This window comes from Mus caroli, unplaced genomic scaffold (assembly GCF_978045245.1).
Source record: "Mus caroli unplaced genomic scaffold, Mus_caroli_1 scaffold_18, whole genome shotgun sequence".
Lineage (NCBI taxonomy): Eukaryota > Metazoa > Chordata > Mammalia > Rodentia > Muridae > Mus > Mus caroli.
In genome coordinates, this window is record NW_028227273.1 from 51,378,238 (window position 1) to 51,398,448 (window position 20,211).

General features: G+C 45.1%; 1 protein-coding gene across 5 annotated transcripts in view; it reads right to left on the reverse strand.

Moving 5' to 3' along the window:
* Nucleotides 1–20,211, reverse strand: part of Adgrf5 (adhesion G protein-coupled receptor F5) — a 93,609-nt gene that overhangs the window by 40,238 nt on the left and 33,160 nt on the right. For all 5 annotated transcript variants that reach the window (XM_029471063.2, XM_029471064.2, XM_085833138.1 and 2 more), the window contains exons 2-3: nucleotides 10,964–11,089; nucleotides 4,493–4,547 (exon numbers count right to left, since the gene is read on the reverse strand). In XM_029471063.2, coding sequence (XP_029326923.1) covers nucleotides 4,493–4,547; nucleotides 10,964–11,065 — 157 coding nt within the window. In that variant the 5' untranslated portion in view covers nucleotides 11,066–11,089. The remainder of the gene's footprint in view (nucleotides 1–4,492; nucleotides 4,548–10,963; nucleotides 11,090–20,211) is intronic.

Sequence of the window (20,211 nt, forward strand, 5' to 3'; positions counted from 1 at the left end):
TTTTACCTTTCTATTTCTAAAAGCCACAGAGTACAGTTAATGCTGCTTGCTAGAATGCTGGCTGATGCTGCCTTGCTCTCCCACAGGTCTTGTTCCTTTCTTTCCTAACTTGCCTTTGTTGTGTGTTTGGACATGGGACCCAAAAAAGACCATAGTTAGGGGTGATCTGCAAATCTCTAAAACCCTTTCCAACACAGGTCTCTGTCTCTACAGCTTTCTCAATGCACAGCCTCACAGGTCTGCACATTCTTGTCTTCTGTCCATTGCACATTTCTCCATGTTACGTTCATGAGTGCCTGGACCTCTTTCTTTCTGTTTCTCAAATGACCTTGAGCGAGCATGCCCAAGCTTTGTCCTTCTCTTACTCATGTCCAGGGTCCATGTGGGGACTGCTCAGCCTCCTGGCTGGTTTCTCAGCATGCTGCTTTTCTTATCTAATTAATTCAGCAAAGACCACCTGGATCATTGTCACTTACATCCATCACTTCTTGATGCCAGGCCCCTTCCTAATGTAATAGTGGCACAATCTTGGATTTGTTTTTACCCATCCTAGCTCCTCCTGCCTTCCCACTATGGAAAGAGTTTTCTTAAAATGCCAGCTTGTGTGTCATGGTGTTTTCCTCTTGCCTTCATATCATTATCTGGGAGTGGCATTGATGAGTGAACCCTCTGTGCAAAGAATACATTAGGTTCCTTCAAATGGATGATGAAAATGATGATGGTGTGTGTGTGTGTGTGTGTGTGTGTGAGTGAGTGTATGTGTGTGCATGTTCATGTGTGTGTGTGCATGTGGAGGCCATAGGTCAAGCTTGGGTATTGTTATTTAGGACTCTATTTCCTTTGTTTTTTGAGACATTTTGTCCCACTGATCCTGAGATTTATATGATTAAGCTAGGCTGGCAGGCCAGTGAACCCCATGGATTCTCTCCTGTCTCTGCCTCCTTAGTGCTGGGCGTAAATGTGGGCCCCACCCTACCTGATTTTCTATACGACTGCTGGGGATCAAGCTCAGGTCCACATGCCTGTGTGGAAACACTTCACCAACTGAACTATCTCATTATCTCCAGGATATAAAGTTCTTCAACCATCTTAAAGCCCCTGAAATATAATAATGGTGATATATGTTTAAAGTATATAATTGATTCATGTATGAGATATGTATGTATATGTGCACATGTACACATACACAGACACACAAATACATGTCTCAGGAAGATAGTGACTCTGGACATCTGACTAGTCACATATGTAGAAATCTATAATGTCCTGGGAATAAATATAAACATTGATTTCACCATTAATTAAGTGAGGCATGGATGTGATATATCTATATCTATATCTGTATCTGTATCTGTATCTGTATCTGTATCTGTATCTGTATCTGTATCTGTATCTGTATCTGTATCTGTATCTGTATCTGTATCTATATCTATACCTATATCATCTATATCTATATCTATATCTATATCTATATCTAATCTATATCTATATCTATATCTGTATCTGTATCTATATCTATACCTATACCTATATCTATATCTATATCTACATCTATATCTATATCTGAAATTCTCAAAGAATATATTTGTAAAAGATGATTTTTTGTCTTAAATTTTAAGGATGTGATCCAGTGACTCAGACAGGATCTCTATTGCTAAGTTTATTTCTTCAAGAACATTTACGCCTCCTGCTATCATGGTCTCAGAAAGGGAGATAATGCATATTCCAGAGCAGGTGTTCAGAATGAACTCTGCATTCTGAAACTCTGGTTCCCATCTCAACTCCTCACTCAACGACTACACCAGGCCAAATCCAGGCCTAACCCAGGCCTCTTTGGGGTGCAGCTGCTTGTAAACTTTCCATAGCCTGTTTCCTTCACTTCGCTGGAGACTCACAGTCCTATTGCAACTCACAGTCCTGCCACCAAGGGCCCGGCACAGGAACTCTCTATGGCTATTTTGTCCCTGTGGTGGTTTTGTAAAAGTACCAAGGCAAATTCATCAACCGTGGCAGACAGGCAGATTCTTTCACACTTCCCATTGACTCTAGGGGGCCCCGGGAGCTCATGGCAGCACATATAATAAATGGAAAACATGTTTTCGTGGAGATTAATTGTTGTCATGATTGTTTTTAGTGAAAGCACGCTTGGAAAAATTTTGGAATGTTCAAATCCTTAGCTGTGCGAGTACTTCCTGCTCCAGAAGTACCCCCTTATGCTGCTAAGGGGGATGATAAACAACGAGCCTCAGAAGAACAGAGAGACATGGCTTTGCAGAGCTGCTCCCTGGGACTCTGGTGACTTGAGCCTTGGAAGAACTTGGTGGAAACCCAGAGCTGGAACTCATCCATGCATGGCTCCATTTTGAACTATGAAAACCATCCATGGTCCAACGGACACAACTCTGGCTCAGGGCCTGTCACAGGGTAAAAGAGAGTTCACAGGGTTGGTGGGATGGAGGAAGCATTACGCTTGTTTTTGCGCACAGAAGCTACAGGCTGTCTTCAGGGAAAGAGTGAGAAGAGACATTGGAGTCCATTGATGCAATAAAGTGGAGGAGAACAAGAGAGAGAAGAACAACAGGAAAGGAAAAGACAGGCACAGGGAGGGAGGGGAAGGAGGGAAGGAGGTGCTGCTGGTTTGGGAAGAGTTTTGGTGGTGCGAGAGGGCATCCTAGGAGAGCAGAGTGAGATTATGGGCATGCGCATGCGCAGAGCCAACAATGGTGGCTGAGATTCCAAGGAGTCATCCTGGCCATTTTAACACCATTTGATAATGTTGAAAATGGCCTTCCTTACAGTACTTTTAGCTAACAAAAAGCACTGTTCTCCCTGGGAGACTGCATCGTAGAGAATAAAACATTTTCAAAAGTTGCCCCATGGACGCTGGAGAGATGGCTCAGTGGTTAAGAGCACTGACTGCTCTTTCAGAGGTCCAGAGATCAATTCCCAGCAACCAAATGCTGCTGGTGGCTCACAACCAGTAATAGGATCTGATGCCTGTTATCATTTTGTCTAGGCTCTGCCTCTCTGTCTCTCTCTGTCTCTGTCTCTGTCTCTCTCCTCTCCCCCTCCCCCTCCCCCCTTCTCAGTCTCACTCTTGATTTCCTGCTCCTACTCTGTCCCCTCACCCTTCCCCCCCCACCATTCCCTTCCCCTATCTCTCTCCACATGTTCACAGACGGACGGCCTCTACTTCTCTTCTCTTCTCTCTCCTCTCTCTCTCTCTCTCTTTCTCTCTCTCTCTCCCTTTCTCTGCCTCTGATACCCTTTCAACTCCCCTCCCCATGCCCTGAATAAACTCTATTCTATACTGCACTTTGGGTCCCTGGGGGGGGGGGGGGGGAGGGATGCCTCAGCATGGGCCCGCTGAGTCACCCTCTTCCCCCACACCTCACCACACATCACCAAAGCTTATCCTTCCTCACTTTATCTTTTTATAAACACATCAATGCCCTCCTCTGGTATGTCTGCAGAAAGCTATAGACAAACAAACAATCAAACAAACAAACAAATCTTTTTTTAAAAAGTTGCCTTGGAACCTCGTTTAGAGGCCTGTAATCCCATACACTTGGAAGGCTGAAGCAAGCAGATCCCAAGTTTAAAGATGGCATGGGTAACTTAGCAAGACCCTATCTATTTATAAATAAATAAATTAAATGTTAGCGTGGCTGTTTGGTCATGAAAATGGCTCCCATAGGCTCTTAGGGAGTAGGTGTGGCTTTGTTGGAGGAAGTGTGTTACTAGGGAGTGGGCTTTGAGGTTTCAGAAGCTTAAGCCAGGCCCAGTCTCACTCTCTGCCTGCTGCCTACAGATCTGGATCGAGTGCTTTCCAATACTCTCCAGCACCATGTCCACCTGCACGCCACCATGCTTCTCACCATGATGATAAACTTAGCCCCAGTTAAGTGCTTTCTTTCGTAAGAGGTCTTGTGGTCATGGAGTCTCTTCACAGCAGTAGAACTTTGACAAAGACAGATGGCAAAGTACCTGCTTTAGTGTAAGCATTAGGAACCAAGTTCCATGCCTAGAACTCACATGTCCAAAGCTGGACGTGGTAGTATCACACACTTGGAATCTAAGTGTTAGGGGATCAGGTAGATCTCTGGGACTCTCTTGCTAGACAGGCAGCCTAGCCTGCTTGGGGCTTGGGGCGTGCCATTAAGAAACCCTATCTCAACAAACAAGGTAGACAGCTTCTGATGAATACCACATCTAAAGTGCACATATACATGCATGCACACTCACACATGCATTAGATAGAAAGATTAGATAGATCGATAGATAGAGAGATAGAGAGATAATAGATTGATGATGGATGGATAGATACATAGACAGACAGACTACAAAGGGGAAAGAATATTTTCCTTCCACGTATATAAGGCTCAAGTTTAATATCTTGTATGAAAAATGGGGTAGGACCAATTCTAGTTATAACACATGGTGTTTATAAAGTGGATTTATAAATGTGACTTTTATCGAGAAGTTTGCATACCTGCTCTTTTTGGCCTCAGTAGCTCTTCCCCGGCTAGCTCATGTTCTTGGAGAATCTGAAAGAACAATTAGAAGTGTGTCAGTGGATACTGGGGAACCCTTCTTACTTGGCTTTCCACTCATGGGCAGCTCAGCGTCAATCACACCAGAACACAGATGCAGATCTAAGGAAAACACCACAGGAGTGTTTGTATGAAACAGCGTCTAGATCCAGCAGTGGAAGAAATCACTGATTCTGGATCTCTTGCCATTCCTGGTCTGTGAGCACTGACTAGAAACAGACACCAATTTCCTCTGTTCTCTACTTAACACTTGAACCCTAATGGGGCTGGTGGTCTGTAACATGACTCAATCTCCCTACCTTTTCCCTGCATTCAGCATAGACAGCCTCGGGTTTTTATATACTGTGGATTTTTATATACTGCTATTCAGACTGCTTAGACATAATAATTCCCTCTTCTGGGTCTTTTCCCCCTAGATTCTATATGGCTCCAGCGGTCAGACCATCTACACACACACACACACACACACACACACACACACACACACACACACGCCTTTTTCTAGCTTTGTGGCTGTAGAGAAGTTACCAATACTTGTTGAGCCTTGCTTTCTTTTCTGAGAAGTGGGAATAAGGACAGTGTCAATATCATAGGATTATGACAAGATGTAAGTAAACTTCAAAATGGCAGAGGGTAAGCTCTAATTAAATTTTAGTTAATATAATTTATCATGATTAAAACCAAAGGTTGGACAAGGGAGATGGCTTCATGGGTATCATGTCTATTCTTGGTTATCCACATGACACACTTGGGAAGAGGGAATCTCAGTTCACCTTGGCTTATGGGCATGTTTCGATTGCTGATTGGTGTAGGAGGGTCAAGTCGACTATGGGGCAGGACCCTCCCAGGCAGTCAGCCTGTGCTACATAAGAAAAGTAGCTGAGTGGGCCAAAGGGAACGCAAGAGGAAGCAGTGCTTCAGTTTCTACTTTAAACCCCTGCCTTGGCTTCCCAGGATGGACTATAAGCTAGAAGATGAAACACAACGTTTCCTCCATGAACAATGGATAAAAACGCCCTTCTGTGCAAGCATGAGTACCTGAGTCCAAATGACCAGAACCTATAAAAAAAAAGTTGGGCATGACCTCCCAGACACAGGACCCCAGCACTGACCTCCCAGACACAGGACCCCAGTACTGACCTCCCAAACACAGGACCCCAGCACTGTGGGGAGCAGAGAGAGAAGAATTGCTGGGGTTTGCTGTCTTCCAGCCTAGCTTTAAGTTCAGCTAGAAATTCTGTCTCAAGAAAGTAAAATGGAGTGACTAAGCAGGATGCCAAACATCTTCCTCTGGCTTCCATCATGCAGGTCCATGCATCTGAACACACACACACACACACACCAGGATACCAAAAATCCTCCTCTGGCTTCCACACACACAGGTCCATGCATCTGAGCACACATGCACAAGTATGTACACACACACACACACACACACACACACACAGAGAGAGAGAGAGAGAGAGAGAGAGAGAGAGAGAGAGAGAGAGAGAATCCCTCTACTGATACTAAGCTGCCACCTTAGTTCCACCATCAGATAGTGGCGTGACCTCAAACAACTTATTCAACCTGCTTTCTTTTTCCCTAATCTGTAGCAGGGGGATAAATGTAGCCTGCTCTACAAGGTCATTGCCAAGGTCAAATGGTTATTGTGGGTAGAGAACAGAAAGCGCCATTTAGAGTCAGAGGCCACATTACTTGGGATACTTGTCACCAGTCTATACAGTGCCACTGGGTTCTTCTCAAGTCCGACCTTTCCATCACCCATCTGTGATGAAGAGTTCACTTTGCTGATGGGATCAGTTCCCACCCATTAGCTGGTAACCAAGCCTTCCCTTACGATTGTGGCCTTTCTTCTTGCCTCCAGCCTGCAGGGAGACTCCTGGGATACACACACAGAGCAAACTCCCCTCCCAGGGCCCCATACTCGCATACAAGGCTCAGTGAACAAGCCCCATTTCTTTGATGGCCCTATACACACTGATATGTCCTTTCCTATGAACTCCACATATCTTTGAATGCCACACCACGCTAAGCTTACCCTTATCAACTGGGTCCACGGTGGTTCCCTCGTTTGTTCACTCTTACACTCTCGCTCAACTGCAACAAAATTCCTGAGATACATTACACACTCTCCACCAGGACAATCAAAGGTGCTGTGACCACTCACATTTCACTGGCAGCAAACCTGACCCCAAAGTCTGCCCTTGCCTATGACGGCTTAGGAGACATTCTGGAAAACAGAGCTCCTACCAGGGAGCCAATCCTCCCTTGCCTAAAGCATCCCTCCATACTCTCCTGCATCTGCCTCCTCTTCCTCTCCCTTTCTTTTCTTTCAAAATTGTAACTATTAGGGTTTTGTAGAGACAAGGTTTCTCTGTGTAACCCTGGCTGGCTTGGAAATTACTCTGTAGGCCAGGCTAGCCTTGCACTCAGAGATCTGCCTGCCTCTGCCTCTGCCTCGTCCATGCTTAAAGGCATGAGCCACCACGCGCAACTCCCTTACTCCTTTTTCAACTAACAGTTTTCCTGGCTGGTCTCCCTCTCCATTCTAAGCTATAATTTGGGGAAATTACCAGCTGTGTTGTGTGTACGCCTCTTCTTGAAGTCCTTAAGGGACGCTGGCTGAGGCTGTATAAGAGAGGAAGGGCAGGGAGCGTTCTATGGACATGGGAGTTCACAAATGCTCATGCAGAACTAGAGACATGATGGATGGTGACTGGAATTTCAAAAGCCCAATTGCTGCTTCCTCTGCAGTGAGTTGTCCCAGAGGAATGTAAGGATACAGGAACTGAAGTCACATAGTTGATGTATAGGGTGGTTCCTCTCAGTTTCCCCTGCCTGTGGCTTGGCCCTATGCCCAGATAGAAGGGAGATTCTGGCCCTGCAGTCCTGCTTCTATCCTCCGTGGAGGCCTCGAAAGGGCTAGCCATCTATGTACGTTCTGAGGTGTGTTTGAAGGACACAGACAAACGCTGCTGGCTACAGTGTGTTAAAAATCAAAGTACATTTCACCCATAATACTGACAGGCTTTGTGAGGACAGAATTTTTCCTTTCCTTCCCACACTCTGACTAAACTCAATAACAGATTGGGAGCCTTGGTGACCAGTGTGTCCCATGTGTGAAGGTTCCTTATGGGGGTCACAACCTTCTCAAATCTTTGTAGAACTGGTTCTCAACCTTCCTCATGCTATGACCCTTTAGTATAGTTTCTCATGTTGTGGTGACCCCCAACCATAAAATTACCTCCTTTCTACTTCATAACTGTCATTTGGCCTCATAACTGTAATTATGAATCATAATGTTAATATTTCAGTTTCTCAATGGTTTTAGCCCACTCCTGTGAAAGGGCAGCTCAGGCCCCCAAATGTTTCATAAACTACAGTTTGACAACTGATGCTTTAGAGTAACCATCTGGAACTTTCTGGACTCATCTTTGCAAGGTACAGCTCTCACATCCTGTTCCTCTTGCCCTGATGTACCGTACTACTCAAAACTGGGATGTCAGGTCCCAGGGCCTTGATTTGAACAAGCAAAGGCTAGAGTCACATCGTGAGCTGACTCCCACTGCTCCCTCCTATTAGCTGGAATAACTACCCACTTCTTCTAAGCTCTGATTTCTACACGCTAAACAATACCAGTGCAGAGGTGCATAATGTGTCTAATGTGGTCTATGGCAGTGGGGTGTGCTCTTGTGTCCCACTGCTCTGGGCTCCCAAGGACCAGCCTTGCCATCCCGAGTCCTCAGGGGGTTCTAGCTTGGGTAACTGTGAGAGTCTGGCACTTGCTTTTTCTACCAAATTTTGTTCTCTGGCTAAGAAGGGGAAATGAACTTGGATCACAAAGCTCTGCGGTGTTTTCAGATTAGACAAAACAGCCCACTTGAATCTGTCTACACACTTTATACAAAGTTCTCCAGATGAGGCTCTGTGCCACAACTCTGTCCAGTGGGGATTTCCTGATGGCATCACTTCAGCCGGGAGAAACAAGGTCACCAATTCCAGGAAGAGCCCCACCTTTCACACAAGATGGCTTTCTAAATAATTTTGGTGGAAGTGAGTGGGTCTGGAGTTGGGGAGGGAAATCAATTAGAAATAAGAGTTGTGTGTTTGTGTGTGAGTATGTGAGTGTGTGTGTGTGTGTGTGTGTGTGTGTGGCAGACAGAGGTTAATTTTAGATGCCTTCTTCAGTTACTCTTTGCCTTGGTTTTTTGATACAGAGAGTCTTTTTAGCCTAGAGTTCACCAATTTGGCTGGGCCGGCTGGCATTGAGCACCAGGGATCCTGCTCTCTCCATCCTCCCCAGCGTGGGGTATGAGTGTATGCTAACACATCTGGTTTTTATACAGGGATGCTGAGGAACAGACTTTGGTCCTTACTCTTGCACAGCAAGAACGGTCCAGCAAACTGAGCCATCTCCCCAGCTTGAAAGGTAGATGGCAAAATCGAGAGGAACAGATGCCAAACAAGCTGCTCAGCAGGGACTCCAGCTGCCCCACATCTCAGCCCCCATCACCAGAGCCTTCCACTCACTCCTTTGTTAGCCTAGAATGCCAAGCTAAACTTTTGCTTCCCAATTGGATAATTATCTTACAAAGATTCCTCACAGATGGCTAGCAACATATATCAACTATAAGGACCAATTCCTTGGCCCTTGGTGAAAGCACACATGTAGGATCCTTACAACAAGCCGGACAAGGGATGCGAGAGGGCACAGGTTCAGAGATATAAGGAAAATTAATGAAGACTCTGAAGTTTGTGTGTGTCAGAGCTGGACATCAATCGAGGTGTGATGCCAAGATTAGACATGTGCAGCTTGTTGCTGTGGGTGTGATCACCGGGAATACTTCTGAAAGAGAGGATAGATTAACCTCAAAGTGGAAATCACACCACATCTTCTGAGTAACCTCTATGGTACAGGTGCAAATGTTTCCTCCTTAATCCAATGAGTAGGATGGTTCATTCTTCTGCCTGGGTTGTACCCCACAAACCAGAGCTTAGAGGAGACATATTGCGCACATTCTTCATATCATGAGAATGGAAAACAAAAAGGACAAAGAAAACCTAGACCCTAACATGGGAAAAGGAAGAAAGCACATGCAATCTTGGAGACAGTGAGTCTTCATTGTCTACTTGGTCGGATTAAGGATCACCTGGGAGGTGGAGGCGCAACTCTGGGCTCACTAGAGGCATTTCCAGATAGGATTATCTGATAACAAGCTCACTCTGGTGTTGTTGGCTTTACCCTGATGATAGGGAATCCAAGAGGATGGAGCAGAAAGAATTACAGGGGAGAAAAAAAAAGCAACCAGACACCAGCATTTCCTTTACTCTGTGTCACAGTTACTCTGAACGCAAACTTTGTGGTCTGTCATGTCATCCCTCTATGGAGTACAGTTTTCTAAAACTGTGAGTCAAAAATCAAAGCTTTTGTCTCCAAGTTGTTACATCAGACATTTGTTACATCATCAAGAAGTCGATAAACACAGTCCTAAAACAGAGCACTGAAAGTAAGACTTCAAACATACTAAATGTGAATAAATTATACTCCCTGAATCATAGTCTAGGCTCCTCAGATTAAGTTCAATACAAGAGAAAAAAAATCTGAAACACAATCTTTTTTTCTGATGCCCGTCATAAATATCAACCAATTTAATTCTCATAAGAATCATAGGAAATTGCTACTACTGTTAGCATGATTCTATAGGTGAAGAGTCTAAGATGCAGAATTACACATCTGATCTCCCAGCCTGCAGTGGACCTTGCCTCTAGTATATGAAGAAGTGAGATAAAGAACCCACATGAAGCAATACACCCATCACCTCCCCTACTTAGCTAAATGCTGCCTGACTTCCCAAAGACAAACGACTTTCATTATTTATGAAGAGTCCTAGACACTACCCATGGGCCTTTGGGGCTGTTAACCTTTGACTGTGCTACGCACACAGAAACTAACGGCTTTTGAACTGTGATGCCTAATCACGGCCAGCTTCCGTATGAAGCCTCAGCCAATCAGGTGTCTCCAGCTTTTCAGAGATGGCAACGCGATGTTGTTGATGTTGCTGTCTACCGCGATTACTGGGAAGAACCCTTCGATCGACTTACATCATTTCTAAATCTGTTTTAAGTAAACTTACAATTTTGGGTTGATCTGCAGTTAGAACTTTTCTTGCTGCATGCAGCCCATCAGCCTGCTGGGATGTGGAGATGGTAGTCTAGTGAAGGAAGCTGGCTTGGGTCAGCTCTCCTGATACTAGTGATTTCAGATTGTGAAACATAGTTACATTTGCAACACTGTCTCAAAATCCCCTCCTACCCCATTGCTTCAAAAAACTGTTTTCTGATTGCGACCTTACTGGGAAATCAAAGACCTGGGTGGAGGAAATGACTGCAGGCTTAGCTTTACTCACTGAAGGATGAACAATGGGCTCTGTTGGTGTGCTCAGAGAAGCTTCTGAAGAACAAATCACAAGAAGCAGGAAGTAGACCGTGAAGGTCCTTGGCGATCTCATGTCTTCAGGTCTGAGTGGCTTTGCCTGAAAGAAAGGATGATGCTTTAGTGACCCAGTGATTGATTTAGGGAAGGAGGGAAGAACTGACAAGCCCTGTCTTGAAAGTCACATCACTCAAGGACCTTTGCAATAGAGGGGAAGGGAAGGGGAGGGCAGGGAGATGTCTGATTGAAGGAGAAGCGTTGTCTCTCCTGGGGAGATAAACGTGTCTCGGAGGATGAGGAGAAATGGGTGTTTGGAGATGTTAACATGAGTAATACAAAGGTAGCAGGTTTTGGGGGGAGTACAGGTTCTGTGGACGTGATGAAGAGTGGGATGAAGAAAAAAGGGGAGAAAATGAAGCTAAAGAAAGAAAGCAAGAAAAAGAGATGGGCAGTTTAGTAAAAAAAAAATGCTATTAGGCTGAGTGATGGCATTGTGAGAAAAATGCTGCACAAATAGGAGAGCGGGGATTCTGCATCTCCATCACCCGTGGAAAGCCAGGCGAGGCGGCACCATCATAAATCCTGTGCTGCTATGGACAGATCTGAAATGAAACTCACAGAGCCTCCGAAAGCTCCTGGCCAGCCAGCCTGGCGCACACAGCAGTGAACATTAAAGAGACCCTGCCTCAAAGAGGTCAAGGGTGGACGTCTGAGGTGGTTCTCTAGCTTCCACGCATGCAGCACGGCATATGCACACCCCACACACATACATGTGCACAGAGAGATCCGTTTAATATGATGCACTATACAGACTGTACCATAGAAGCATTCAGAGACTTCACCTCCCTCTTTTGCTACATTCAATGCACTTTGGTATTTTCAAGTCTACCCCGCTCTCTCTTAACCTATTTTTTTCCTTTTAATTCTATTAAAATAAAACCATTCAATTGACCCTTTGACTATATTGATAGTCTAGGGCTTGTTAGTATTTAGTTATAAAAACCTCTCTTTGTAGAGTGCTGGAAATGCAAAAGGAGGCCTTCTTGTAACCAATGAATTGTTTTATTTGAAAATCAGAGAAAATAATCCCAACAAGTACATCCAGAAACAAAAATGAAAACGAAAAAACAAAAAAGGGCTTGGTGTAAATCCTTCCTTTCTGACTTTGTGTGTGCGTGCGCACACACTCCATCTTATTTTATGAAGGAGGTCCTTCGGTGAACCTGGACCTTATCCACTGACTCGGCTAACTGGTCAGCAAGCCATAGAGCCTGCCTGTCTATCAGTGTTAAGATTACAGAATGGCTTTAATGGGGGTGTTGGGGAGGGAGGTGCTGAACATCATGGTAACACAGCAGGCACTTTCCCCACTGAGCCATCTCCCTAGTCCTCTCCTCGTGATATTCTATACCCATGTGTGCCTGTGAAAAGAGCCACAGGGAGATTAGGATTACTGTCAAGGGGGCATTATTGTGACCCATGTCCTTGACTAAATCTTCTATTGACCCCAGTGTTTTCTCTATAAAGTGCAGGTCATTATATTTTTCTCCCTTAGCTCTCTCAGAATTTCCTGAGACACAAATGAGGTGAAAATCCAGGAAGAGGCTCCTGAGAGTCTGATTCTGAAAAAAAAAATAGTAATAACAGGATAAAGCAGGAAAGAGAAGAATTGAAAGAACGAAAGCACAGTGAACATGGCTGGCAATGGTCATCATCCCAGTGGGTTGTGAAGGGCAGAGGGCAGCCAGGAGAGCGCTGCAGAGAACACCAGAGAATCAGGATCAGGATGCCACATGATGAGGGCTGAGCAGCACACATCAGGAAGAACTGTATGTCAATCACCAAGAGACAACTGCCCTTTCCCCTTCCCCGGTGGGATCAAAGGAAACACAAGGCTTTGGGAAACACTTCGGTTTGCACATCTGGCAGTTGATGCATTTTTCAAATTCTTCAACTCAGTTATTTTAGGACGAGGTTTTGTCATTTCAGTTCTGGGGACAGACGTCACAGACCAGATGCATCTGCTGCGGGGACAATGACATATCACGTGGTCTTTATGCGCATTTTTAGTGCAGGGATAGGTAGGATGACGGAATCTGTTGATAGCACCTATCTCTGCGAATAAATCAGCCCATCCTATATCTCCAAAGGATACTTGTTCAGGAGGCAAATTAATCTCAGGCCCCAGCACAGGACATTATATACTGGTTGGCACCACAATGAGGCAATTCATCAAGGGTCTGAGAACAGTTAGACTTCCTTAGCCCCTGAAACCTAGGGAGGGACTCAGACACAGGGGAGACTACAGGAAACTCCCACTCTTTACTTCCCAAATGCTTCAGTAAATCCTTCGTTTGTGTTTTGGGTTGACCCAAATGTGCCAACCAGTGTATAATGTCCTGGGCTGGGGCCTGAGAGGTTAATTTGGCTCCTGAGAGAGTATCCTTTGGAAATAAAGTCCCTAAATGGTCACATCTGATACACCAATATAGGCTGTGGCCAATACAGTCCCATCTCTCCCTACTTCTAGCTTCCTTTAAGATTGTTCTTGATAAAGTTTACACTCTTCATTCTGTTGAGACATTTGGAGAAAAACAACAACACATTGTTTGACTCGTGTGTGTGTGTGTGTGTGTGTGTGTGTGTGTGTGTGTGTGTGTTTTCCAAGAGACACAGATAGAACCCCAACTTACAAACATCCTCTGGAATGAGGGACAATTGTCAGCTATACAGTAAAGAAGAGGCATTGTGTGGAAGACAGGAAAGTCACACTCTGGAAGGAAAGCGGTATTCTAAATAACCGACAACTAGTATGACCAACTTGGTCAAAGGGAGCACGGTGCCTGATGGAGACCACTTTGACTATTCAGACTTCATCAGGGAAGAAGCTTGAAGCTGTAACTCCTCTTAGCCTGCCACTGGTCTTATTAACATGTCTGCCCCCCACTCATGGAGTTCTCACCTATGAGAAAATCTGCAGTGCTCCATAACTTAGCTAACGGAGAAAATATCCACACTGATGTAGTTGAGACCTGGCGCTACCTCCCACAAACAAGGCCAAGTGTGGTCACAAATGCCCTTAGTTGTATGCCCCAAAGGTGCATAATGCTTCTAACATTCCTGGGGTAAAGGTCAAAGACACAGAGAGAGGAAGAAAATGCTTTGCTGTCATTCCTAATTAATCAATTCCTAATTAATTAAAGTATTGGACACTCTCCTTTAAGTCACCTACTTGTGTGAGCTGGCCTATCACGAGACCAACAGCTGGGAAATGTGGTCTAATTCCCAGGATTATCCCCGTCATACTGAGCAACTTCCTCGTTAACCCAGACTCTGTCTTCAAGTCTACGAAGGCAGAAGAGGCAGAAGGCAGGAAAGTGCGGGATGATGTCACATTCCGGGAATAAGTCATAGCAGTTCTCAGCAACACACGGACCAGGCCACGTCTGGCTCCTCAGTTGCCAATAGTGACGGTGCCTTGTGGAGTGACTGTGTACCACAAAAGGCACAGGGAAGACCCAGCCTGTTTTCTCGAATCTGAGAGGTAGCCTGTACCCGAAGACTGGCTTTTCTCCTAGAATCCTGTCAGCAGTCCTAGATAATTTTGTTTGATTAGGGGTGAGGAAATGGGCCTCCTGCAGGGTTCAACTCCTGTCCATAGAATGGTCATATAATGAACTACCACAGGGATGTCAAGTCCCTTCCAACAGGGACACTGTGGGATTCTTTTTGGAAATGATTGGTTTTGGTAAACTTCACCCAGCTCTGTCTTGCTATTTTCTCTCATGCACCCTTCATGGAATACTCACAGCTATCTTGGATTTTCAGATGAAAGTACTAAAGCTTAGTGTTAACGATCTCACAGTCAGCTAAGGGTGGAGACAGTTAGAACCAAAGCCGTAACCAGTGATTCTTTAGATTCCAGCTAATTGGATTATCCTATTGCCTGGTGAACCATGTTGATAGGACTTTGGATAATTAATTGCAGATGGAAATGGGGATCACAGTTCCTAGGCACAAGTTGGGGATGCATGCCCAGGGTGGTGCTATGCTCTATGAGGGTGACACCCTGTAGGCACCGTAGTTCATGCCTGTAATTCAGGGAAATAAGGGCATGAAGATTTGGCTGCATAGTGAGATATCATCTCTAAAAATAAACAGATTGCATCATTTAACCGTCTAGGCTACCCAGAACTCTATGAGACTACTACTAAGTTGTTTCTACTTCACTTCTCAGATACAGAAGTGGAAACTTTGTTCAGGGCTCAGAGCCACATTGCTGGTACTGGATAGTGGGGAAACTGATTACCAAGTGACCTAATGTACCAAGGGAGGGGCATCTGAGGCAAGAGAATTTCTTGATGAAATAGCAATAATAACACATGGAAAATTTTCTCCAAGTGGAGCAGGTAATCAAAGCATGCATTCACGTGGTCACCAGTTATTGGGGTGACACAGGGCAGATCACTTTATCTACTGAGCTAGAGCTTTCTTATGAACGAAGGCAAGAATTTGACAGAGAATTGAGTTACAGCAGTCGCCCTTGGAAAATCTTCTGACTCCTTTAAACACATACAATTCCGTACATGGTTTGCATCTCAGGTGCAGTCTTGACCAGTTTAACTTTTAAATCTAACTGAAGCCATCTGCCTCTGATGTGTGACCTGGCCCAGGCCTCCCTGCCTGACCTGTGTTACTATGGCAACAATAGCCACCATCCTTTTCCTTTGTCCGACCTCAGATGAGTCTTTCTGTCACTCCCTTTCTCTAGTCCTTCCCTGCTCAGCTCCTAATGCTTCTCAAGGTAAAAGTACTACCACTGGTGCCCAAGGCCCCCATGATCTGACTTTTATTTTTTAATAATGTGCTTAGTAAGCATTCCCTAGCTTTCCACTACTGATGTTGGCTGACATCTCGGGCGGTATCTAAAACAGGGCAAGAAGTTTTTCCAGGGTTCATACAAAAGCAAAAAGTCAAACCAAAACCATTTTTGAGCAGGAACAATTATCAGCAAACTATTTTTAAGTGGTTGGCAAACTAAGATAATCCTGCCATTTACTTGGCTCATTAATCTTCATCTCTCAGAGACCCAGGAGTCACTGTACATTCAAAGTTTACCCACCCACCGTGTCCAGGAAAGGGCTGCCTCCTAACTCAAGTCCCTTGATACCCGGGGCTATAAATAGTCCCATTCCCTGAACACCTACACACACTAGTGCAGGCCCCGGACCTTCCTGCCTGCATGACACGCATTGTTCCATGAAGCCATGAATCCCTCACCCATCTATTCATGCACCCATTTATTAGGTCCTGACAAGTGCCAGGTGTTCCGCTGGGCTCAAGGAAGTGGCAGTCACCGAGACAGTGAGTCCTGTTTCCATGGAGCTCGGAGTCTAATGAAGCAGACAGACATCACTGAAGAATCAGTTGCTTGAGTCACGGCAGTAGTAACAGTTCTTGAGCAGTTGTTATGTACCCGATGCTGAGAACCAACTATATTCCGTCGCTTCATCTTCATAGCAATCCCTCTGAAGTGTTTCAGGTGTGCTTTTTAATTAACAGTATGATCTAAAATTAACTGAGCCACACAGTGGGTGCTCAAACAACTTTGAGCAAGAATCTAAATGTAGGACGCCTAAAGCCAGCGTGGATCGTTTGAGTAGTGTGCTTAACTTTCTGGAAAGCAAAACTAACTAACTAACTAACTAACTAACTAACTAACTAAGACCTGCCCCAGTCTTGAGCTTATGGAAGGTGCCTAGGCATAGTGTTTAAATAAGCATACATTTCAATTATCTTTAGGGAGAGAGAGAGAGAGAGAGAGAGAGAGAGAGAGAGAGAGAGAGAGAGAGAGAGAGAGAGAGAGAGAGAAGTTTCTAAGTCAAAAACACCATGTGCAAGGGCCCTGGGGTAGGAGAGAACATGGTTCATTCAAGGAGCTATAAGTGGTTCAGAGTGCCTGGACTTCAAAAGAGCAGAAGACAGATGTTCTGTGAGGTGAATGCCATGGTAGGCAGACCTGATATTGTTGACCACACGTAAGATTAAATCAAGTAAGATTAAATCAAGAGACAGGTGGGAGAAAAGACTAGAACCAAATCCAACAGAATTCCAAAGAGTCGAGTCCAGGCCAAGAGGATGATTTTTCCTGGATATTTAGGAACAAGGTTAGAGTGACAGGAAGTGAAGGGGGCAAGTCATATCCCTGCCCACTTATAATTCCAGTGTTGTGAAGCTGAGGCAGGGGGAATCTTCAAGACCAGCCTGAGCTACACAGTGAGACCCTGTCATCAGAACCAAGCATAGAAAACTACAGCAATGAGCACTGAGAATAATGTGAGCCAAGGAAGTTTGGCATTTGGGGAGGAGGATGTGGCCAACAACATCCAGTGATGCTGAAGTCCATAGAGGAGGACCTGAGGATGCTCACGGGGCCTTCAGGTGGGATGCTCTCTCAGGCAGGGTGGGATGTCTTATTGGTAGTGAGATGGTCACCATCCTGGGAAGAGTTGTCATGTGTAGGGGGTAAGCAGCTGGAGATGGCACGCATAGGACTCCAGAATTTGCTTACAACGGTCTGTGGGGAGGGGCCTCCTTCATTTTGCACCACATACTTGAGTGTTGTTGTATCAGTGACTCTCTTTTTATGAATGGAATGAATTACATTGCACACTAGGATGGTTTCAAAGAAACCCTTGACTGTGACTCAACTTGGCCTTGGCCTCACTAAGGAGATATACTACTGGGTGCTTTGGAAGTACTTTAGGATCTCTCTCTCTCTCCCTCCCTCCCTCCCTCCCTCCCTCCCTCCCTCCCTCCCTCCCTCCCTCCCTCCCTCCCTCTCTCCCTCCCTCCCCCTTTGTCTGTCCCTCCTTTCCTCTACCCTTTCCTTCCTCCCTCCCTCTCCTCCTCCCCTCTCTCTTCTTCCCTTCCTCCTTCCCTTTCTCCCTCCTTTCCTATCCTCCAGCACCTCGCCGCTCTCTTGTTTTCTGAGACAGCGTTTCTCTGTGTAGCCCTGGCTGTCGATGAACTCACTCTGTAGACTAGGCTGGGCCTCAACAGAGATCCACCTGTCTCTGCCTCCTAAGCACTGGTATTAAAGGGGTGCACCATCACAGCCTGTCTTGGGAGCTGTCTCTTTATAGCCCTTACCTCCTTGCCCTAGGGTACAGACTTGGATCTCTTTGAAAACATATCCTTACCAAAATTAAGACTTAGACTAAAGTGGTACGTTTGTTTAAGAAATGCAAAACAGAGTTCCTGGACGGTGGACAGTTGGGTGATGGCACCCCATTTCAGGAGCAGCTTTGCACACTGAGATTATTTTTCCTGTTTACTGGGGATGTGGCCCAATGTCAGAGCATTTGCCTATCCTGTACAAAGATCTGAGTTGGATCCTTAGAATTGTAAGGAAGCAAGCAAAGAGAAAACACCATTCAAACCCAGAAAACACTGGGGAGATGGCTGGATGGGCAATGTGCTTGCTCTGCTCTTTGCCTGAATTAGGATCCCTAGCACCCATAGGAGAAAACTGAGCGTGATTGTGAGTTCCTATAATTCCAGCTCTGGGGAGGCAGAGACAGGAACCTGCCTGGGGTTCACTGGTGGTTAGCCAGTCAGGCCCACTGGGGACTCCAGGTTCAGTGACTCCAAAGCAATAATCAAAAAAGTAGGGAGCTATAGAAACACACAGACACACACCCAATGTTGACCATTGGCTGCCGTGTACACATGAGGGTGTGCATCTTCCCATGTGTGAAAGTGCATGTACACACACACACACAAACACACACACAAATAAGATGTCTTTGTTCATCTGCATGATGCTTGAGACTTCAATGTAGATGGGACGCCGTCCACATATAACCTCCCTCCAGATCTACAGAAGTGCGGATTCAAAATCCTCAAGTGTAGCTTTAAGAGGCTCCCAACAGACCGTATATACAACTGCAGGGCTGATAAGACTTATCTTTGTTGACCTTATTTAATTCAATGACTCATCCCTGGCACATGCAGGGTTTTAAGGTAAATATTTATTCAACACAAACACGAAACACAATGCCAATTAAAGGATTCTATTGAAGAGCTTTTTTTTTCCCCCTTCTATTTAATTTTCCTTTGCCTTGAAATAAGATTCTGTGGCAGCATTGTGTCCCAGCAGCTCGGGGACTATCTGATTACAGACGAACATTTGTTTGTACACAATGGGATGGAGTTTTCCAAAACACACTACACATGTGTTGGTTCTTGATAACCCATTAGCCTTCTTGCCTCCTTGTAAGTCACTGGGAGATTTTAACCTTTAAGCAGAGATTATCATCTTTAAAAAAAAAAAAAAAACATGAAGTTCCTAGCTGGGCGCTTATCTATTCTATCTCATAGCTTCAACATATCACAAAGGGGTTTCCCTGAACTGAGTAGAACAATGTCAAGCAGACATTCCAACTGCAGACAGGGGTTAGCCCTGTGGTTGGCCATAGGGAGAGATTGAGATGGAGCCCTGTAGATTTACTGATGTTGGGTGAGTAGCTAAATAACAGTAATGATTTGTGGCCACCCATCAGGGAGGCGGCTTCTGAGCCAAATCTTAACTATTTCACTGCTGGATTGCAGAAAACTCAGAACAGTAGCGATTTGACATGTGATTTAAAATATTTCAACATGTTGGCCTGGGGAGCTGACCCAGTTGGTAAAGTGCTTGCTGTGCAAATTTGAGGACCTGAGTTCAATCCCAGAGCATCACCTAAAACAGCTGGTTTTGGCAGTAAACATTTGTAATGCTTAGGTGGCGCTAGAAAGATCCCTGGGGCTTGCTGCTCAACCACTCTAGCTAAATTGGTGACATCCAGGTTCAGTGAGAGATCATGTCTCAAAATAGTAAGGTGGAGCAGGGCGTGGTGGCGCACGCCTTTAATCCCAGCACTTGGGAGGCAGAGGCAGGCAGATTTCTGAGTTCGAGGCCAGCATGGTCTACGGAGTGAGTTCCAGGACAGCCAGGGATATACAGAGAAACCCTGTCTCGAAAAACAAACAAACAAACAAACAAACAAACAAACAAAAAATAACAAAAAAAAGGTGGAAAGTGACTGAAGGAGATAACATAGATAGATATTTGCCCTCAACACACACGATTTCATCCATGCATATGCATCTATGCAAATACACACACACACATGCATACCCACACACACGTGCACACACGCATACAAATACTCCAGCATA